Consider the following 23,897-nt stretch of genomic DNA (forward strand, 5'->3'; position numbering starts at 1 on the left):
CAAGTTAGAAACCGTGCAGTCATTCTGGACTTATCTTGGCTCACACCCTAAATCCTAGCAGGCACCAAGAGTGACTCCATCACAGATGACCTACCCCTGCTCCCACCCCCCACCCCCATCAGAAGGGCTAGTTTGGGTTGCTCCCATCCCAATGATGGAACCGCAATGCAGACTTGTCTCTCAAAGCTAGTAGATGCCACAGCCAGTCAGACTCTTGACCGCGGCACAGAGTGTGGGCCCCCTCTGCTTCAGCTGACAGCACTTCACGCCTTCCTGGGCGTGGGCTGCAGTCAGCGGGCCCAGAGCAGCGCTTGGAGGAACTGCCTAGGGGCACCAGGAGGATCACAGAAAGCACCAAAATGGGTCACCCAAGGAAGAGGAGTTAGTTGCCAACATTTTAAGATTAAATTGTGTATGAAAATCGAGGTTGGTGTTTTCTTAGAAGAGCTGTGGGCCTGTATTCCGCCGTGAACACAGAGCCGCAGCCGAGCTGAGGCAGTCCTCTCAGTGGACTGTGCTCTCTCCAGTCGGATTATTCCGGATTTATTACCTGAGTGGCTGTGACCTCAGACCAGGGTGTCCTCACACCTTGGCGTACCTGAGAAAGGCCCATTCTAGGCTTGTTGTCCAGATGTGAGTATCAACAGCACCTGCTCCCTTCACTCTCAAGTACTTAGTTTGGACAATAAATTACATGGTCACCCTGGGCTTAATGTGCAAGCCAATTCCCCACCACACACCCATACCCATACCCCCACACACAACCACTGAATTCACACAACTACATGTCAAGCACAGAACCCTGTTATAAAGCGATTTTATTAAATTGATTTGGACATACTGTAGGTCAAATAATATTTTCTGAAGATAACAATTATGGACTTTAAAGCTCGACATAAAATTAGTAGCTTCAAAAGGGTTAGTCATATTCCCCAGCAACAGCATGATAAAATAATTCAACTATGTAGAAATATAGAACTCTAGGACTAGCTGGAAACTCGGAAATCATTTAGCCTAATGTTCTCATTTTGAGAGAAAACTAGACTCAAAGATTAAGCGATTTGCCCAAGCTCACATACCTAATAGTAATAAAGCTAGAAATCAAATCAATTTTTCCTAAAACTAAAATTCTATCAATGATATTTCAACTGGCTCTCTATCAACTAAAAGTCTAGGCTTTTCTCTAATGCTCCACACTATTGTGACATGAAAGAGTGATAAGACACTACAGTAAATCGTACTTGTGGAATTCAGGCCTGGAAGGGGCTTTAGCGAATAACTAAGCCAGCCCTCTCTTTGTAAAAAGGAGGAAAAGTATGTGAAGTGACTTACCAAAGGCTTGTTAGCAGAGATGTCTGCATTAAAATCCAGATACTGACAAATTTACCCCCAAATCCCATCTCTAGTTTCATGGCCCACCCACTAAATCATGTGCTCCTTTTAAATCTCCTTTATGCACTGAGGTTTTAGTTATACAAAAACCCCTTCCAGTCAAACAGAAAAAATTAATTCAAATATGGAGAGAAAAATCAAACTTTCAGTATTTTCGTGACTGAGTAGTTCACTTTCCAACCTCTTAGACAGCTGACAGACACCACTAACCTGACCACCTATTTCAGAGCTTCAAAGATCCTTAATTTCCCCAAAGACTTCCTGAGCAAAAGGACTACATGTGGGAAATCAATGAAAACAGGAATGAGAAGAGAAACAAAGTTAAAAATTTGTTGCTTTTTGTTCCTGTCATTGGGGACTTTTGGTCTTCCAAACATTCCTTGAGTTCCTCCACATGAGTTTTTAATATCAATCTAGCAAAAATTAAAATAAACAAAAAAAGGCCTATGAAAGTCAGGATACTGAGCACCTCGTCATCTCTCCCCCTCCCCACCGCTCGCGAATGCCAGTGCTGGCCTGTTCCTTAAACGCACCGGCTCATCCCCCAGAGCAGCCTGTGCGCTCTGCCAGCGAGTGCTGCTTCTCCTCCGGCCTGAGCTCAACGCCCACCGCGGAAAGGCCTCCCTGACCGCTAGCTAATGTCATCCCACCCCCACCCCACCCCACCACTAAATCATCACCCTAGTTTATTTTCTTCATAGCACTTAATCACTATCTCAAACTACATTATTTATTTGTTTACTCTTATCATCTGTCTCCTCCACCAGAAGTAAACTCCACAAGAGTAGGGACCTTGTCTGTCTCATCAGTGGTATTCCCAGCACCTAGCACAGTGCCTGGCATATAGGAGGTGTTCAATACATATTTGTTGAAGAAAAGAATGATGGATTAATAAAGACGTTCATGCCTAAAAAAGAACTGATACACAGTAATCAATGAAGGGGTATCAAGAACTCCTATGCATTATTGCCCAAGATTACAGAAATAGAGATGAAACATTAGTGACTCCTCCTACCATCCACTTCTCATAAGGTCTCCCTAGCTAGGAAGGAGCTCCATCTGTTACCAAAGGAGCCCAGAGGGCAATTCTGGATGAAGAAAAGCTCTCACTTTGCTTGCTGCTTCCTCCCTGCTATTTACATTCAGCTATTTCCAAAAAAATTCAAGTGAAAAATATGTGATGCAGCCACTAGAAAGTAAGTCTGACTAACAGAGACAGTGACGAGCAGAATCCACACAAATAAAAAAGGTTCCAGGACATATGTGTCTGCCAATGACTTTTCTGACAGGCTAAGTGAATGGGTATTGAGTCACCTAAAATCTAAAATGAACGTTAATGCCATCTAGGAAGGGATGGATATTTATGGGGATTTTGAGGACATATAGGTAGAGTGGGTTCAGAAATAATAGGATATATGGAAAGATATGTAGGGGCTAAATCAAGTAACCTCAGAAATACCAGAACGTGATCTTAGTGGGAGCTGTCCGTTTTCCAGTGCAATGCCAGTATGCTCGAATCAAGAGGAAGGAAGGGCATGAACTCCTCAAGGGGGAGTATCTGGGATAGCTTTTAAGCAAAGCATAGATAGAAGGTGACTCAGGAGGTCAGGCAATGATTGTGGCTTTTTGTGTAGTCTTTCAACTATGGAGGCATCGTGCTGGAATCCCAGGAAGCGACATCTGTGACTGGGACCTGAGAGCCATCCTGCTGGGCAGACGCTCAGAGATCCACATTCAAAGTCAAGCTGTGGAACATACTTGGCATGAACCAACAAATCAATCTCACATGCGCCTCCTCAGAAACAATGTTCTGCTAGGGACTGCTGTAAATATTTCTTGGGTCAATGTAGGTATATACAGGGTTTCCTTCCTAGTGGCACTTACGGGTTTTAAGATTTTAAACTCTTAGCAAAACGTTTTATATAACTGATATTTTGAGATGGTTTCTCTCCTTTGTGTGGACTCTCTGGTGGATGCAGAGGCTCGTACTCTGACTGAAGGCCTTTCCGCACTCATCACATTTAAAAGGTTTCTCTCCTGTGTGAACTCTCTGGTGGATGCACAGGCTCGAACTCTGACTGAAGGCCTTCCCACATCCACAACATCTATAGGGTTTCTCTCCAGTGTGGACTCTCTGGTGGATGCAGAGGCTCGAACTCTGACTGAAGGCCTTCCCACACTCATAACATTTATAGGGTTTCTCTCCTGTGTGGACTCTTTGATGCATGCAGAGGCTGGAGGTGTGCCTGAAGGCCTTCCCACACTCTTCACATTTAAAGGGCTTCTCTCCAGTGTGGACTCTCTGATGCATGCAAAGGTTTGAACTATTACTAAAGCCCCTTCCACACTCACTACAGACATAAGGTTTCTCACCTGTATGAACTCTCATATGAATTTGAAGATGGGAGCTCCAATTGAAGGCTTTGCCACACTCATAACATTTATAGGGCTTCTCCACTGTGTGGATTTTCTTATGTCTATTAAGTTTCGTTGTAGTGCTAAAATCCTTACCACAATCATCACATTTATAGACCTTCTCTCCTGTATGGTCTCTCCAATGAATATGAAGTTCTGATATATGAAAGAAACCTTTATCACACTTGTCACATTTATGGGGCTTCTCAGCTGTGTGAATTTTCTGATGCATAAAAAGATCTGCTCTCTCAGAGAAAAATTCCCTACACATGGGGCACTTGTAGATCATTTTTCCTATTTGGTATCGTGATTTGGAGGAGAAAATTTCCTTACAATTACTACAGTTACAAGACTGTTATTTCATAGAGTCTCTTATTTGGCCATTTTGGCAGTCTATCTCAGGCTTGCTCTATTAGGTAAGTTTAAGGTCAGCCTAAGCTTTTCCCTGCCTGTCTTTCTATGGAAGGTTTCTTCCTGCATAGTGTTCCTCACTCAGTATTATTATTGATTATAAAGTGACATTGACTTCCACGTGTATTCTGTAACTCATTAACATAGAACTTTGTTTTAGATCCTGAGTTGTCAACATTCCAAGGGGCTCTCAAGGTGCAAACCTTTTTGTTTTTGAGCCCCTAGAATCTTCCTCTTGTAGAGCAATCTTGTACTTCTCACTTCTAGAAAAAGGACTGTACAGTATATCCCCTGTATCGAAGGATGAGATACTGCTGGCTGGTCTCGAGCCCCTGCAGTTGCCCCTTGAAGAGTCAGTTTGGCATTCTGCCTCCTGCACATCAGACACAAAAGCCTTTCCAGCAAGCAGGCTCCTCGGGGTCCAGGTATGGCAAGCCTTGCTTTGGGGAATTCCCTACATGGGTATCATGCCATCTCCTGTAATAGAAACGTAAATAAATAAATTGAAAATGCTTCTATCCGGAAAACTGCTATTGATTCCAAAATTAATTTTATATAAATGTGACAGCAGTAACACAAACCTTTTTTGGTCTTGAGGAAGAAGCTCGCTTATCTTCCAGAGATGTGTCTCTTGGATTTGCAGGTCTGAAGGAGAGAATTTGTAGATATCATGCTCCTGTTTACAGCTCAAGTATATAATCCAGTTACAACCACTCATTGTAATTATCTGAGCAACATCAAGGGGAACGTTATTGAAAGAGAAAAGAAATCCTCAAAAGACCTACATGTGAGTATGAAAACCAGCTGTCCTGTACAAAGGAACAACAATGAAAATGATCTCCACTTTGAACTTCAGAAGGTACAACATTGCTGCTTTTGGAGATAAAACATCATATTTGACTTGCCTTCTAATCTACACAAAGAATAAGTACATGATGTGTTGGTATCAAATGTCATTCTCCTACTTGTCTTCAATGATTTCCTGAGGTACTTAAATAAAAACCCAATCCTTAACTCAAACATCTGAGCTGCCCCTCTCCCCACCTCATCCCCTGTGCTTCCTGCCTCTGGCTTTCTTTTTCAGCTCTCAAACACCCCAAGTGTTTCCTGCCTCGGGGCCTTTGTACATGCTGTTCCCAGCACTTAAACCACTCCCTCCCCTACTTTGTGCAGAGCTTTGTGGGTCAGCTGCCCTCCTCTACCTAAAGAGGCCCGGGCTAGACTCTGTTTTCATCTCCTTTAATTCCTTTAAAGCCCACATGACTTGTAATTATTGTATTTGTTCCCTGGTTTTTAACCTGTCTCCTGTACTAGGATGTAAGTGCCATGAAGGAGGAACTGTGTGCGTTGCTCTCTGTTACAACCTGGCAATGAGAGGAGTTCAACGAATATTTTCTGAGAATCTATAGAGTATTTCACCACACCCCCTGGCACCCACACACATGTCCTGCTTCATTCTGGTGGGGCAGATAAAGGTACATTTCTTAGTGCCTTATTTCCAGTCTTTTGATGGCCTCCAGGTGACAAAATACACAACAAATAGAATAAGGAGGAGATAAAAGAAGAAAATAAATCTCAAAATATTCACTCTGAAATCTTTTAAGGTTTAGGACTATGTTTTAGCAACCTTTTCATTTCTTTTATTCTATATGCAGTGATACTTTAAAATTAACTAAATGAAATCAGTAAGTCTTCTTAAAATAACGCTTTTAATATGTTCCATACAAAGAGAACATGCATGGGTGTTTGAGGAGATGTAATGTTAAAAAGGTAAAATAAACTGGACTGCTTCTAGGTGAAAGTGTTGTAATTACAAAATTCAATTAGGTACCCAAAATTTTGGCAAAAATGGTCATAGATCTACAAAAATTATGTTTGCATCCATCCTTTGTCCTAGTAATAATTCTAGAATATATCCTAAAGACACATTGGTAAAAATAGGAAATGACTGATATTCGGTTATTCACTGAGGCAGTATTTGGCAGCGAAACTGCAAGCAACCCAAGGCCATCGATAGGGAACTAGCTGAATCAAGTATGGCACCTCCTCACAAGGCAAAATCCTTTTTTTTTTTTTTTTTTTTGAGGACAGCACTGCGCACTGACACAGAGTGAACCAAGGTCACATTTAAAAAAAAAAAAAAAACCTAAGGTACACAATAGTATATGTTTTATGCTACCTTTTCTGCAAAAAAGGAAGGTAATATATAAAATAAACACTGGCCTGGCACAGTGGCTCATGCCTATAATCCCAGCATGCCAGGAGGCCGAGGTGGGAGGATCACTTGAGGCCAGGAGTTTGAGACCAGCCTGGGCAACATAGGGAGACCCTGTCTCTACAAAAAAAATTAAATTAAATTAGAAAGTTAGCCAGGCATGGTGGCACACATCTGTAGTCGCAGCTACTCAGGAGGCTGAGGCAGGAAGATGGCTTGAGCCTAGGAGTTCAAGGCTACAGTGAGCCAAGATTGTGCCACTGTACTCCAGCCTCAGCAACACAGTAAGACCCTATCTTAAATAAAAAAAAAATAAGCATGGTGAAAGATAATCCAGAATTTAATTTAATGATTACTTATGGGGGAGAATACAGTTGAGACTTCTCTGAATATACTGTTACATAGTTCTGACTCTGGAAACATGCTTCTCTAGTCAAAAAACAAAATTAAATGAATATTAAAATAAAATAAAGAGAATAAACCTATCATGTTGGTGACATAGCCACAAATGCCTTTTGAGCATAGTACACTGATTGTACATGCCTAGAACATATTCTTTTGACAAATAAGCTGCAAAGAAATCACACTTCTTTCAACAATTTAACTGTTACTGGTGTATTTTAAAGTAGATTAATACAAATAAGTAGTTTATGTTAAAGTTGTTAGCCAAGATTCAATGTAAGAAAAATTAGATTTAAGTATAAAATCAAAGTTAAGAAAAAATTCTGTAATATAAAATTTGACTTAGATATATCAGTTTGAATTCACTTTTTTTTTTTCTTTTTAGCCATCACCAAAAAGACCTGGAAGCAGTAAGAAGCGATAGCAATGAGCACACCTAGAGCCCCTTCCCTTAAATCCTCTCCCCACCAAGAGGCAAGGGTCCTTGGAGGAACGGCTGGGTTCAAAGCCAGAGTAGCACTATGAGCTTGGGACATCTTGTTATGCCAGAAAGCAGGAGGGCTGTGCCAAAGGAACACAGAGCCAATTATGCAACTGAGCATCAAAAGGAATAAGAAAGGCAATCGAGTGAGACGCATTAAATATACAAACCCCAGGAGCTCATAATGACTGTAGGGAATGGGGAAGAAAGAGACAGGCAGGCAGAGAGATGGAGAGGCCCTGGCTAGACTCTGTTTTAGAGAGAGGGAGAGACCCAAGGCACTGAAACAAAACTGGAATTAACTAGGGGCCCAACTTCTTACCCTGAAAATTGGTAATTAAAAGGAGAGAAGCATCTATCCTATTTCCTGTATGAACTCTCTTTCAAGACAAAGAAGCAACCAGCTAATATGTGCATACTCCTCATCAAACACCTGATTCAGACTATGATAAGCAATGGGTGAAAAAACGGGCTGGAAGGCTGATCCGGGACTTGGCATTGCCAGAATCAGGTTGTCACCACCTGAAACCAGGAATCGATCGATCTTAGCACGACTCAAAGAGGAACAACCAGACACGTGTGCCTCCTGCTGTGGTGCAATGGGAAGCACCCAGCACCCCCTGAAGACATTCTTGCCAAAAGACTGAAGCAAAACCTAATTAAGCCTCTGGAGCTAATTTTTAATGGAAAGAACTGCAGGGACAGAGGAACTACTAGGAAACAAGTAGCAAAACATCAAAAGGTGAGCCACTCTACAGAACAACTGCCCCCCCTCCCCCCTTTTTTTTTTTTGCAATAAGGACAAGGGGAAAGAAAAAAGATGGTAAGGAGGGAGGAGTTGCTCTAAATGAAAGAGACTTGAGACATAACAATCAGACATAATCGGAGGACCTTCTTTGGAATCTGAAGCAAACCAGCTGCTAAAAGGGGACAGTCAAGGAAATGTGATTAGGGGTATGAGATTACACTATGTGCTGTTAACTATGTGATCACGTCATTGTAGCTATGTAAACCAATGTCTACAGCCTTAGAGATGCACAGTGAAGAACAGGAATGATAGGACATGTCATCTGATATGTGTGACTTAAAATGCTTCAGCAAACCAAAAAAAAAAAGTGGGGGGGGGGGGAAAAAAAAAGAGCAGACAAAGTAAATGTGGTAAAATCATTGTAACCATTGAATTTAGGTGAGAGATAAATGAATAAAATATTCTACTCTAAAATATTCTGTTGCAAAATATTATGTATGGTTGAAATCTTCATGATTAAAAAAAAATGTGTGAATGCTGAGAAAGATATTCCTTTCCTGCTCTTCTGGCAATGGCAAACTAATCCCAGGACCACCGCATAGAGGGGCAACTGTGACTGAAATCAATATAATCCCTGAAACAGCCCTCATTTCCCCAGTCAATCCTGAGCGCAGGAGAAGGCGCACAGGAAGAGGTCTCTGGACAGCAGGACAAGGCAGTGGCGGCAGGGACAAGCAGAGGACAAAGGAAGCAGCACTGTGCTCTGCTCTTTCCCTCGCAAGCTAACCCCAGCAGGGGTGTCTTCCAGCACCCCCTCCAGGAATCAAGCTGCCACAGTTAGAGCATTCCTCCAGCCTAGCCTCAGCAGAGTCCAACTCTGCTCAGAAGGGCAATAGTTCAACACCAAGGTCCCTGACAGGGGAGTCTGACGTGACCTCCCACTGGAGTTCTTCTTCAGGAATCAGACACTGCCATTCCTTCCAGATAAAATCCTTGGACCTGTCTGTAAGTCTCACTGTACAGTGAGGGGATGAGAGGGGTAAGCTGCATTTTGTAGGAAAAAAAGATAAAAGAAACTCCGGCAAATTTTCCATGTGACCAACCAAAGAACAGAAAGGCCAACACACAGAAAGGATCTCCAGTACAGACTCGCCTATCACAGCCCCCGCCCAAGTCTTCCTCACAGATAGAGGCAACTGTAAATCCAGAGGCAGATACAGGTTATGGAACCCCACAGAGGTCACAGATCCTGAATGCACCACGTTCCCAAGGCTGTCTCTCACTCCAGACTCCCCCTTACGTCTCATAATCAACATCCTACCGGGGCTTTCAAGAGGACATCCCATATGACTGCAAGCCCCTCTTTCTGACCTGAGGGGGAAGCCTGTCACTGCCAAGGACAAACTAAGAGCCCGCACCTGCGAGCTCAGGAATGCCCCCAGCATTCTGTGCACTCGACTCACACTGGAGGAGAACTCAAACAGCAAAATGACAGTGCAGCTGAAAACCGAGAAAACGAAAGCTTAAAATTTAGCCCATCTATCTCAAATCCTCACCTTCCATGAAAAGGAGCCTTTCCTCTCTCCCTGTAGTTTGTGATACCACAGAATACTGAATCAGTACTAATATCTCAGTACAATTAAAACTGAGGGCAACTAGCTTATAAAGAACTGATGCTGAGATTCAAGAAAGTCAAAAACTGAGTCTTAAATACAAGGAAACCGTATCCTGAGAGAATACATGCTCTGGGCCATGGCATAAGAAAGGGGAACCTGAAGACGGAGGTACAGGACTAACAGGCTGGGAGAATGAAGTTGGTTTCCCTTGAGGGTTGCTCAGACCAAAAGTTCCTCACTCTAGTGGCAGAAGACGCAAACCCGCTGCATGTAAGGGAGACTACCACTCCAGCGTAGGGCCGAGGCTGCAGGAGTCGGCCGCAGCAGCCCTAATGGGGTGATCAGAGCATCAGAGGAACGCCAACTATTTATGTGGAGGTAGAGGTTGGTGAGCTACAACTGATATTCCACAAAGTGGACTCTGAACTGGATTATATTCAACACAGGCTGGATATGAAATAAAGACTAATCACCTTGATTGGGCAGGAGAGAAAAATCCAGTTACACTCCTAAAGGAATTAGCAGCCATTCAGCCTTGACATCAGACTATGTCCACTGTGTTCAGCCAGCAGATGCCGACTACTGAGCAGAAGGCCAAGTGCCTCATCTGTGCTGCTCTGCTCGAGGCTATGACCTCCATGCAAGAACTACAGAGGCACAGGGACCCAGCTGTCACCACCAACTGAGGAAGAGAATAGCGCCACCCAGCAACTAACATCCCACTGCCAGGCTGGTAAAGAAAGAGGTGTGCAGAAGGGCACACTGGTGCAGTGCCCAGTGCCAGGGAGGTACAGGATAATGTCTTGCGAGCACTTGGGGCTGGCATGGAGACAGCTTGTTGTGGGGATGGGCCAGTGATGCCTTTAGAAAGATGGGAGATGTGAGACGGAGGGCAGATGCTGTATGAATGAAGTTCAACCAAGAGAAGAGAACAGGAAAGAGGGAAGTTTAAAATGTATTTCCACTTAATCTTGGAACTTCAGGCCAACATATCACCTAACGCTACTTTGCATCTGTTTTCTTTTTATATAACGAAGATAATACAGACATGCTGGACTATCTGTGTGTCTTTCTCTCTCTCTCTCTCTCACACACACACACACACATTTTATAAATTATCAATCAATCAAAAGGTGAAGTAACAAACTTTGGAAACTAAAAGATAGACAACTGTATTATATATTTACATCATTTTCAAAAATGCTGACTGAATGTTAACGTAGGACTGCCAACACCCAGTATGTGACTTGTGGTCATTCAACAAAACCCAACTCAAGTAATAAACTGGCTTCTTGTGTGAACAAAGAAGTAGAGAGGGTGGACAAAATAAGAACAGCAAAAAGCTCACGGTTTATGAACCTGGGTTCAACCCCTGTGATGACAGGCCCATAGGAGTACGTTTTGTTTTTTTCTCTACTTTTGAGTTCATTTGAAATTTTCCATAATAAAATGTAAGCCAGTAAGCCTTTGCTTAGAACAGTGGTCCCCAACCTTTTTGGCAGCAGGGACCAGTTTTGTGGAAGACAATTTTTCCACAGACTGGGGGCAGGGATGATGGTTTTGGGACGAATCAAGTGCATTATGCTTAAATTGTGCACTTGATTTCTACTATTATTACATCGCAATATATAATGAAATAATTATACAACTTACCATCATGTAGAATCAGTGGGAGCCTGAGCTTGTTTTCCTGCAACTAGGTGGTCCCATCTGGAGGTGTTGGGAGACAGTAACAGATCATCAGGCACTAAATTCGCATAAGGAGCGGGCAACCTAGATCCCTCACATGCACAGTTTACAACAGGGTTCACGCTCCTATGAGAATCTAATGCCTCCGCTGATCTGACAGTAGGTGGAGCTCAGGAGGTAACACAAGCGATGGGGAGTGGCTATAAATAGATGAAGCTTCACTGGCTTGCCCACCACTCACCTCATGCTGTGTGGCCTTGGTTCCTAACAGACCATGGACCGGCAGCCATTCGTGGCCCAGAGGTTGGGGACCCCTGGCTTAGAAAATCCCTGTATGACAATCTTAAGCCGTCAGAAAGAATACAATGGTGTTCTAAATTACAGAGCTAAATAAACATTGCCTCCACCTCCACGGACAACACTAACCTATGCAAGTCCAGCCATATCATTATATGGCTCAATGGTTTTCACTCAGAAGTCTGTAAGGAATCTGTCCATCTTGAGTGAAACTCTAGCCTTTAACCAAAACATCCTATTCCAGCTTTCTGCTCTGTTAATCCTATGGAACCTTTTCTTTGCTCCCTCAGGACCTCCAGTCCTCTTTCAATCTTTGTCCTTTGTCTTTACTTCCTGGCTTCCATGCTGACTTGGGTTCCTTATGCCCTCCCTCCACCCAGGTTCACCTCTCTCTTCTGTCATCATTACTGTTTCCATGGCCACACTCTAGCTCTATCACCCCCAGAAACTATGCTCCCTCCCAAATCTGTGTTGAGCAACCCATTCTTGGACACTGGGTGCTCCCTCCCCTTCCAGCTAACTGGCTCCAGGAACTTCATGCAGTAGACTTGCACCCAGTGGCCTGACCCTTTGTTCCCTGTCTGTTGTCCATAGCTTCTCTCTGTGCTCACCAGAACTCTCTGGCCCCACCTACTCTCAGTGACACCGCACCTTATTCAAACCCAACTCTCCACCTATCCATGCAGGCACCCAAGTGGCTGAATAATGCCAGGTTTATTTAACTCATGACCATACATTTCAAATGGGCACTGGAGTGGCCCTAAATTCTTCCAAAAGTCTTCAGTACACACATTTTCCCAATATTTTAAATTGCTATTTCATCATTTCCCTTTCTCCTCAAATCTCCATCTTCCTTCTGACTCCCTCACTAGTGGCTGATAACCTGCTAAGAGCCTGCTTCTGATTAAGAAGACAACAGAAGCAGGCTGGGCGCAGTGGCTCACACCTGTAATCCCGTCACTTTGGGAGGCCAAGGAAGGTGGATCACGACATCAGGTGTTTGAGACCAGCCTGACCAACATGGTGAAACCCCATTGCTACTAAAAATAGAAAAAGTAGCCGGGCATGGTGGCATGGGCCTGTAATCCCAGCTACTCCAGAGGCTAAGGCAGGAGAATCGCTTGAACCCGGGAGGCAGAGGTTGCAATGAGCCGAGATCATGCCACTGCACTCCAGCCTGGGCAACAGAGCGAGACTCTGTCTCAAAAAAAAGAAGCAATTAGATGGCAAGCCCTTCATTTTCCCACTGCAAATCCACTAGGCCACCTGTATTCACACCTTCTACTCCAACAGGGGGTGCGCTGTTGCTGGGAAAGACCAGCCCTTCCACTTGTGCCCATGAGTACACTTCCTGGGCCTTCTCCAAATGGAATCCTGTAAGTATTCCCTCTCATTGCCACTGTCAATTCCATCCTAGCTATAGGTCCATTCTCACACAAACATGTTCTGTATCTTCCTCCTTAAAATTGTTTTGGATCTCACAGCCCCACCCCTGCTATCCTCATGCTGTCCCCTGCCCCTGCAGGCAGGTTTCTTTCCCAGCATGCCACAGAAAACATGTTTCTTTCCCAACATGTCCTGCCTCCGTCAGGACAGGGGCCCAAGACAGGGCTGGAAACACCTGCTTTCTTAGCTGGCCCGTCCCTGCCCCTCACTAGCCACTCCTTGTTTCTTTCACTGCTGACCTCTCTTTTGTTCAACTTCTAAATCCTGGGGTGCTTCACGGTTCCTGCTTGGGACTACTTCTTTTCTGAATCTATATCCTCTAAGTAATCTCACCAGTCATGTGATCTAAAATACTCTCTTGATGTTGGCTCCCGGTTTTATCTCCAGCCCTGGACTGCTCCATAACCTCTGCTGAAAAGCACTACAACCACATCTCCAAACCAAATTTCCCCTCAAACTGTTCCTTCCTCACTCTTCTCCATCTGTGTCAAGTGCACCAACATCCATCCAGATGCATTGTCCTTAATTCTGCTTTCCTCCAGCACCACCAATGCAAATCACCGCACACTCTACCTCCTCTCCACAACATAACCCAGCCCTGCCCTCACATCTCTCCAAGGCCACTACAAGCTCCACCCTGTGCAGGCCACGGTCACCTCCTGCCTGCACTATTTCAACAGCCTCTCAACCATGGGTCTCTCTGGCTTTCATTCTTGCTCCTCCACAACTGGACTTCTACCAGTAGTCACCCTCATCTTTTAAAAACATAAGTTAGAGAATGTCACTGCCCTGCTTAATCCTTCCATTGCTCTTTAGAACACACATCCTCTCACTGGCTCACAAGCTGGAGGTGGCCCAGCCACCGCCTCTTTCCAACCTCACCTCCTGCACTCTCTGCAAACCACACACCAGCCTCCCTCATCTCCTTTCTCGTCTTCAAGCTTGCCAGCCTCATGTGCCCTCAGTACCTTCACATGAGCCCCCTGCCCAGCTTCTTCCTGGTCCTCAGGGAGCTGGCATCTGCTCAACACCCAGGCCTCAGTACATGCGCTGTCTTCCCAGAAAGCAGCTCCTGGGCTTGTCAGTTTCAGCTGACTTACCTCTCTGCCGTCACACCTTTCTGATCACCTCTTTCTGCTTAATTTTTGTACGGAACATTACCACTTACTGCCTGGAATTATTGTGCTCATTTCTGCACATGCTTCCTTTGTTGTGCTCTTCTCCCTGCTCTCTTGAATGCAAGTTCCTTGATCAGCAGAAATTCCAGAGAATTTATGAATTTGTGAATCTCTGAAACTCCTACATCTCTCTGTCTTCCAGTCATTCAAGCACCAAATGTTTACTGAGTGTCTAACCTATGTCAGCCTCTGTGCCTTCAGCAGTGCAGAATCATAGCCAGTCCCTTCTCGAGTGCAAGCCACAGTCTAATGGGGAGACAACGTTCATCAAAGGTGTCCACAAGAAAATGTCAACTAAATCTGTATGAAATGCTCCAAAACAGGCCACAAGAAAATGTCAACTAAATCTGTATGAAATGCTCCAAAACAGGCCAGGCGCGGTGGCTCAAGCCTGTAATCCCAGCACTTTGGGAGGCCGAGACGGGCGGATCACGAGGTCAGGAGATCGAGACCATCCTGGCTAACACGGTGAAACCCCGTCTCTACTAAAAATACAAAAAACTAGCCGGGTGAGGTGGCGGGCGCCTGTAGTCCCAGCTACTCCGGAGGCTGAGGCAGGAGAATGGCGTAAACCCGGGAGGCGGAGCTTGCAGTGAGCTGAGATCCGGCCACTGCACTCCAGCCCGGGCGACAGAGCAAGACTCCGTCTCAAAAAAAAAGAAATGCTCCAGAACAGCCCTGCACAGTGCTCTGAGCACCTCGGAATGGGCTGGAAGTGAGGCTGACCTGGTCAGGGGTCAGAGGTCAGGGGAGACCACTTTGAACTGATGGCTGAGCTCAGATCTAGAGGCCTCTGCAGGGTAAAGAGAAGATACACGACCTGAGGGAAAGGCACGCGTGAAGGACCATGGTGAGGGGCAGGAGGCAAGCATGGGACAGAACAGGGCCAGCTGGGCTGGAGACGCTCAGTGCCAGACGAGAGGGGAGAAGTTAGGCATCACGATCTTTATCTTCATAGCAGTGGAAGCCTCCACAGTGGTTAGCTTTTGTCTTAAAATTTGGTAGTAACATCAGATTTCCATTTTAAATGGAAAACTGTAGCTAAAATACAGAAATGAATGGATGGGTAGAAAGCGAGAGCATCTGGGGGTAAACATGGTAGGGGATCATCGTAGTCATCTGGGTTGGAAACAATGATCAAAATCTGGACTAAGCAATGATGGTGAGAGAAAAATCCATCAGACTTGGTGACAGTTTCAATACAATGGGTGAGGGACAAGGAAATGCCACGGATGACTCCCAGGTCTTTTACTTGAATAACTGGATAAAGACGGCGCCATTCAGTAAGACAGAAAACTCTAGAAAGACCAAGGTTTGCGGACAAAGACTGTGACTTCATTTTAGACATGCTCGTGATATCCGAAAGTGGATGTCAAGGACACCAGCTGGACGGATGGAACCGACACTGAGATAAGAAATCAGGACTTTATAAGGTATACATGTGTGAGCCATTAACATTTAGATGGTAACTTAAACAGGGGGAGGGAATAAGACTGCCTACCAAGAAAGGCTGAAAAGGGAAGAGGGCCCTGGGACTAAGCTACGGGAGACCAACATTTAATGACTCAGTTTGAAAGAAGCCAAGTAGAAGAGCACATACTGAATGATTCTGCTTACATAAAGTTGAAAAACAAGCAAATCAATTGATGCTGTTACACAACAGAGGAGACAGAGGGGCTAATGACTGGAAAGATGCATGAGGGAATTTCTAGGGATCGTTGTCATGTGCTGTCTTTATCTGGGCATTGGTGCACACAGGTGTGCTCATCTCACAGCTGTGAAAATTCATCACACTGTAGCCCTATTTATAATCTGCATGTTAGACTTCAAGGAAGAGTTCAGGGAAGAAATAAAAATGAGAGGAATTCCAATGAAAGGGAAAGACTGAAACTATGGGAGAGAAAAGAAATAACAGAAAGGGCCAATGGAGACGGGATCCAAAGCTCCATGAGAGGAATGAGCCCTGGAGAGGGGAAAGACGCGCCACCGTGAACAGGTGAAGGCAGGAAGTGGTGTGTGTGTTTAAGTAGAAACTGAGAGTTCCTGGCTGCTGGGAAGCAGGAAGCAAGGCCATCTGCTGAGAAGAGGGCAATGGGGAGCCTGGAGGTTTGAGGAGAACAGGTGTGGTTTGAGGTGGTGTGAGATGGTTGTCTGGAGGGCAGGAGAATGGCGTGACCTGAGAAACATAGGGGGACTGCCAGCAGCACTGAGGGTGGGCATGGATTTGGCCCAGGGCTTAGTTCCTCAGGGACTGCATGGGGAAGGCAGATAGCTAAGTTTCTGCAAAACTGAGTTTTTGCCAAATGAGAATCATCAAAGGACAAATGGGCCTTCCTTCTAAAGGAAATCATCCCCTATCCCAATCCAAATCTCTACCTTCACATGCTGACAGAATCATAGACCACCAAGGTCTTCACAGTGATACCCTCAGCTGGGTCTTCCAAGCCTCAGGAACGCTTGTGTGACCTCATCCCAAGTTGCTATGTGGCTACTGCCTCCTTCGCCATGTTCAATCTATGTCTGACCTGCAGCTAGCTCTGCTCTTGAAACCAAATGCCACACAGAGAAGGAAGAACGCATCAGAGAACTCCCTCCAATTCCAGTCAAACTCTCATTGTACATGTGCTGCCCAACTCTAGCCCTTTCTTCCTTTTACAAATGGAAGAAGTGTCCAGTCCTACTTAAGATTCAGCCCAACACCACTCCTCTCTGGATGTCTGGACTGAGCTTTTCTTTTTTTATCTTGAATACATTATCTAAAATTTGGACTGCTGGCTCAGAAAAATCTAAAGTCATTTTTAAATAACTATACAATTACTTTGTCATAAAAGTCAAGGGAAAATTACCTCTTTTCTTATTTTTGAGACAACTGTTCTGATTTTAAGAAACCTATAAGTATCACAGATCTTTCAGGAGTATTATGAGTACAGGTCTTCCTATGAAGCACTAACTGTACATAATCCCCCTCTGCAATAGCAGACTCTGACAGTAAAATCAATTTCAACAGAGATCAAATTAATTTCCTACCCAGAACCAGAGCTATCAGAATGTGTGGTATATAATTTTGCCACTCAAAGGCATAAGGGCACACTTTCTGGGAAAGATAAAAGTGAAAAAGAACTAAGAAGATGACATGTCAGCCTCCACTCCCTACCAAAAATAACCACCACCAACTGCGATGAGTAGAGATGACCATGTGATTCATCTTCCCCACACACATACAGCAGGCAATTGTGTCATGGGGGCTGGGTAAGATTCTCTAAGAAAGATAATCAAAGGGCCTTGGCTCAGGAGACGATGCACTAGGCCAGTAATCATAAAATATAAAGGATCCATATTAACTTCTTAGCCCCTTAATTAATGGGAAAGGTTTTATAGAAAGATCCCTACATCCTTAGTCCTCTAACACATGTTGATTATTTGACATAGATAAGTGACACAGAGAAGCCAACCCACCCTGACACAGACCTGGAAGAGAGCTGTTATTGAGACAACAGTCCTGGAAGCTGACCTCTGAGGCATAGGGTCAGAGCTGCAAGCACACAGGCGTATGTTCCACATTTATTTAGCATCTAGCATCTGTCAGGCAGTAAGCTAGGCTCCGGAGGATCTGATGAACAAAACAGACATGGCCTCTGCACTTACGTGGTTTACATTTGAGGAGGGGAAGGCGACGGTTCCAGCACATGTGAGCGGAGATTTGACAGAGGCATTACAGCTGATGAGCCAGGGGCATCCTAAGTAGTCTCAGCATGGTAATGAAGATTTCTAGTTGACTCTACTTTTAAGCTGAAACCCAAAGGACAAAGTGAAGTGGCCACATAAAAAAAAGGAGGGCATAGCATGTATACAGAGGTCATCAGGTGCCAAGCCCCAGAAAGTGGAGTCCAGCGGGCAGAAACAGGAGTCATACAGCAGGGTCTTTCAGCCACAGAAACTCTTATCTGGAGTGACCAAGGCAACTCTGTAGGATTTATTTTTGAAAAAATATAAGCATTATAGTTACAAGACACCCAGGAGATAGTAGTCCACCTATAAAGACCAACAGAGACTTAAAGGTCTTCCTATGAAGTCCTGTAAGCTCAGGACTCTATCTTTTAAGAAAAACAGAAGGCATTTAAAGTTGGAAGCCTGTGGAGAGTGTCACAGGTGCCAAGGACTGGGAAGGACCCGATCCATAAACATACAAAGGGATAAAGTATAAGAAAGGCTCCTATGGGGTATTAGAAAACAAAGGTTGCACAGGAAATCAGCTCCTAAGATGGCTGATACACCCTGCACTTCTAGGAGGAACTTCTGACCTTAGGAGCCCTCCTGCAAATGTTATCTCCCGTTCTGGAACAGGGAACACTCCTTGGCTCCAGCATTCGCTGTCCAATGCAGTTTCCCAAAACTGTATGATTTCATTTGAAGTCCTCACTTCACTTAACACGTGTTTTTTCCTTCAGACACCCACACTGTCTCTGAGCCTCCCTCCCAGTGTAGCCAAAAAAATTAATCAACAGCCAAATCCCAGTGTTCTAATTGCAGTACCAAGTGCTGATACTCATTCCAGCACTAATTCATCAGTGTTGCGTCTGGATTAGCTGGAGCTCTGAGGAAGAAAGGCAAAAAATATACTGGGTTAAATAGTGTCTCCCCAAAATTCATATCCACCCAGAACCTCAGGGTGTGACCTTATTTGGAAACAGGGTCTTTGCAGATGTAATTAAGATGACATCATAACATGTTAGTGTGAGCCCTAAATCCAATGCCTGGTATCCTTATAAAACAGAGGAGATGGAGACTCAGACGCACACACACAGACGCGGAAAAAGGCCACGTGGGGATGGCTGCAGAGTGAAGTGATATGTCTACAAGCCAAGGAAGGCCAAAGACTAAGAGGCAAAGGATTCTCCCATAAAGCCTGCAGAGGGAGCATGGCCCTGCTGCCACCTGAATCCAGAATTCCAGCCTCCAGAACTGTGAGACAATACATTTCTATTGTTTTAAGCCTCCCAGCTTGTGGTACTTTGATACAGCAGCCCAAGGAAACTACAAGAAGGATATTGCATGCTTTCAGTGACATTTTGCCATTACAGTCCTTACCTCCATCTGGGCTCTATGTACACAAGGGGCACTGTTTATTGTTTGGTGATGGTGAAGGAATGGTGTTTATTTCACACTTCACCTAAGCCCTTTTAGCTCTAAAAACCTGGAGTGATTTCACCTTTAATCACTTCCAAAAAAAGAAGTTGCATATTTCACTTAAATATTTTTACTTAAGAGATTAGGAGATATTTCATAGAAAAATATTTATTTTTCCCTTCCTTTCCAATAGTTTTATTCTTTGCTTCTGTCTCCTAAGGAAACAAAAAAATCACAAACAGTATCTACAGTCTTCAACTCTGACACCAAAAAAGTGAATGACACATACATACTTCTGTGGCTGGCAACCTGGGGAAGGGGTGAGCAGTGGCTTCACAATTAGACCAGCCATAGTGAATGGGGATTTTGTATATAATACATATAACATGGGGCGCCCAGCCTACTTCAGTCCATCACACACAAGTGGGCTTTGTCCTGGTAATGCAGGAATGAGCTTCGTTCCCTCCATGGCCAGGCAATGAGGACAGGGCCCTGCAATCTAATTGGCCGCTGCAAAAGCTACCCATCAATTATAGAGCCCGCCCCCAACGACATTCTGTCCATTCTGTCTAATTTCCAGATGAACACTTTTCCCCATTCCTGCCTGCTCTCCTTGGGTTTCGCGCCTTAAATTTCCATTCTGTGAAAGTATCCTTTCCCATCACGGGCAAAGCCATAATTTCGTAGAGCTAAGAGATGTAAAGCCCTTCTTGAGGCCATGAAGCTCTTAAGAGACACAGCTAAATTTGAGTTTGTTATAGAGAACATTCTATCTCCAAAATCTTGAATTGCTATGCGCCTCCAGCTCCGTTGTGTCCATACACATTCTCCCTAACTTCCACCACTCATGCTCACACTCAGCCCACTTGAAGCAATCTTTTACCCCAAGAAGCAGCAGTTTCTGCCAACAAACTACACTGCAGCAGAAACACTTTGTAATTCAAGTTTCAGCTCTCCCACTTACTAACAGTGTGACCTCAAGCAAGTTATTCAACCCTAAGACTCATTTCCTCAATACCTAGACTTGTATCTCTTAAGGTTGCTTTGAAATTACATAAGACAATGCACACTTATTATAGTACTTAAGCTCAATACATACTATCGTTCTTCAGTGTACCCACCTGGTAAGCACAGGGAATACGCACTGTTAACTGAAGGATGGCTTAGGAGCCTGGCAACAGGTCAGCCTTCCTGCTGAGCTTTCCTTTCCCTTTCCTAACTGCACTCTAACTTCCTGTTCAGGGATTATGTCTCCCTCCCTAGGCAGCAATAATGGGCCGATAAATTAGGGTGCTCTTCTATCCTCCCTTGTGAGGGCCAAAATCCCCAGATCTTCCCTCTCACTACAGTGCCTGGTCCGGTCAGGGGGTAAGAAACAGACCTCAGTTCAGCCAGCCATCCTCTCCAGGTACTCTGAATTGTGAAGAGTCAAAGATGACATTAAAAATTAGAGTTCATTCACATGTGCTAGTGACAGCACCCAGGACAGACATTTAAGCAGTTCCTACAACTATGACCCTCCAGCGCTACTGGGTTCCTCCACGTCCCCTTCCATTCTACAATTCATTTTTACCTTAAATTAGCCAGAGTCCATTTCTGTTGATTACCAGGCAGCCCTAACTGATAAAGAATTTTAGATAGTTACCATCCATCTCCGCCCACCTCTATTCTCCTTCTCCAAAGCCTGAGTGACTGGGATTAACATTCACATCATGTATTAAGGAACAAATGGAAAGAAAATTGGCTCTGGAAATTTGATTCCCAAAACTGAGCCACGAGGCAGTGTTATCAGCCTCACCTAGGAGCTTGTCAGACATGCAAAACCTCAGCCCCACCTTAGACCTACCAAATCAGAATTGCATTTTAGCAGGATCCCCAGGTCACACAAGTCTGTGAAGCACTGACTCAGAGGCTAAATGTGGTTCTTGGCAAGTGCCTGATGAGCCTCACAGTTAATATGAAAATGTTCTTTGTCTGTAAACTACTTTTTTTTAAGCCCACTTGACTCACAGCTCTCCCCAGCAGAGGATGGGGCTTAGATGCACAACACCATGATGAAACACACAATGGGCCACAGCTCTATGCTCAACACCTCGAGCTACCACCCTCAGATCACGCTCTGAACTATCTGAGCAACAGCTTCTTGTCTGTAAAATGGGCTTGTAATCCCAACCTCCTCAGATAACTGAGTATGCAAATACTACATTTTCATCGCCTCTACCGTAACAGATGTTCCTTGCCCCCTGGTTATGTTTCAGCTGAAACTCTTCCTCAATAAACTAGCTAAGCACCCACTGATCTAGATCCTCCTTCTCAACATGTTCTCACAATTTATAGTACAATTCCTGTTGATTAATGTTCATCTAGGTAGGCGCTCCATGAAGGCTCCAAATGACCAACATGTGGTTATCACGGGTAAAAGTTCTATTCAAAGTGTAAGAGAGACCAATGGATTTTAACATACCAGAGTACGAAAAGTTCATGACTATAGTTCCAGATTGCATGTTGCAACTAACCTGTAGGCATCTACCACTTGTCAAGTTTTGGTGTCATGTCACAGATAAAGCCACAATTATCTGAAAAGGCTACTAAAATCCCTTTTCCAACTACATTATCTATGCAAGGCCGGATTTCTTCATCTACTTCAACCAAAACAACATATTGCAAGAGACTGAATATAGAAGCAGATGTCTTTTATTTAAACTCCATACATTTAAAGAGTTGCCAAAATGTAAATATTGCCACTCTTCCTACTAAATGTTTTGTTTCAGAAAATAGCTATTTTTCATAAAAATGTCATTTATGTTAGCATGTAATGAGTTTATAATTTTTAAATAAATGAGTAAGTATCTTTGTAAAATTTTAGTCTTCATTTCTATTATAATAAGTATCAAAGTCTGCAACCCACATAAACTTAAAAGTTCTCTGGAGTCCTTAAAAATGGTTTTTAAAGTGTAAGGAAGGCCAGACACAAAAAGGGGTTGAGAATTCATCTTAAACCCACTTTTTTTGAAGACTGAAAGTATGCAAACTGTAAGATGACCACTTACATGTGGTCAGTAATTTTCATCATCAAACATTCCTCTTCCAGACATAAGAAAAACAACCCCTGAAAGTCCTCCAAAATAATTCTCAAGTTTTGTACATGAGAGGACTGAGAGGTAAACACTACAAGAAAGAACTCTCCCAAAGAGATACTTTATGAAGGATTCAGAATGTATTCCATCTGGCACAATTCACTAAGGTATTCTTACAAGACCTTGGTATCCGGCTGGTGGGCCATGCATCTATCTGACACTGTTCTCGCTGACATCATGGGTGCCCCATTCATGTGGAGAAAGTATGTTCCCTCCAGCTTAGTTAGGAACTCCTCTTCCTCAAAAATGATCAGGAAGTCCTAGAAATTAAAGCTATCAAATTCTAATTTGGCAAGTCTCCGCAGATAAAACAACTCCAAGGGAATCTCTGCTTAGCCTTTTTCCACAGGCCTTGGCACACACCCAAAAAATAAATAAAAGGAAAGGCTGTTTAGGTATCAGGACATACATACCGCCAAAGGAACCAGGTTAAGAGGGCATTTGTTCTGTTCAAGGCCACCTCTCTCCATAAGCCTCAGGTATGTGGGAACACAGCAGATGCTGTATCTACCTCCTCACTAGCCTCCACTACACCTTTAGAAAAGTGCAGTCTAAAACACATATAACTTGGTATAGGAAGACTTACTCAAGTTACAGAGGTCTCGTTCACTTAATCTTTGCTTAACTATTTGCCTTAGAATAACTTAATTATGGCAGTCACTGGTAACTCACAGATTAGGACTGTGGAATGTCAGATCCCTTCTATTTTGCTTCCACCATCATCAATAGTTCTGAAATTGAAGATTCTGGCCGCCCAGGGTAGATTCATATCCCAAAGAGGCCCTTCACATTCCCCACTCTTGGAAGCCAGGGCTCTTTTCCCCATTGCAGTGCCTGCATATACCCTGGGCCACCTCAATGATAACAGGTCACAGTGAAGCCCCACCTTGTAGGGTCCTAGACCTCTCTCCTTGGCAATGGGCTTTCAGAGTCTCTGAAAGAGTGTCCTTCTCTGACTTCGTCAAACCCTCTTAAGTGGCCACTAAGGCCTGTAGCTACTCAACTTCTCACACTTCATCTCTTCTGGCTGACAGCACCTCAGAAGGTCCAACTGCCAGGTCTTTTTTCTCAGGTGTGCTTATCACTCACAGAAGTGAACCTGAGTTTCTTTGTCTTTCCGGGCCGACTTCAGTTACTAGAGGCTAGAGGTGGTCAAAACTGAGAGGAGAAGAATTTCACTCAGAGTAGCCCAAGCACACCCATAATTCCCAGGTCTAAATCTCTGTGGTCAAATTCTCCACAATACAAAGCCCAGCCTCAGAAGATATTCCAGGTTCTGTTGACTCAAAGGCCTGCCAGTTCAGGCACCAACGTATTCTGCTGTAGTCACTGGAGTACAGGCA

The 23,897-nt window shown here is 44.1% G+C and overlaps 1 protein-coding gene across 8 annotated transcripts in view; it reads right to left on the reverse strand.

Annotated features, from left to right (window-relative positions):
* Positions 1–800: 800 nt before the first annotated feature.
* The window catches only part of ZNF664 (zinc finger protein 664), a 39,939-nt gene continuing 16,842 nt past the window's right edge, over positions 801–23,897 (reverse strand). For 3 of the 8 annotated variants that reach the window (XM_011948417.1, XM_011948416.1, XM_011948421.1), the window contains 2 exons: positions 4,800–4,863; positions 801–4,695 (listed from right to left, as the gene is read on the reverse strand). In XM_011948417.1, the coding sequence (XP_011803807.1) occupies positions 3,311–4,096 (786 nt within the window). In that variant the 5' untranslated portion in view covers positions 4,097–4,695; positions 4,800–4,863 and the 3' untranslated portion in view covers positions 801–3,310. Of the gene's footprint in view, positions 4,696–4,799; positions 4,864–11,333; positions 11,391–11,610; positions 11,712–12,745; positions 12,864–18,823; positions 18,964–20,259; positions 20,268–23,897 lie in introns of those variants that run through there. The other 5 variants (XM_011948419.1, XM_011948418.1, XM_011948422.1 and 2 more) reach the window with 5 other exon arrangements.

Source organism: Colobus angolensis, unplaced genomic scaffold (assembly GCF_000951035.1).
Source record: "Colobus angolensis palliatus isolate OR3802 unplaced genomic scaffold, Cang.pa_1.0 Scaffold28, whole genome shotgun sequence".
NCBI lineage: Eukaryota > Metazoa > Chordata > Mammalia > Primates > Cercopithecidae > Colobus > Colobus angolensis.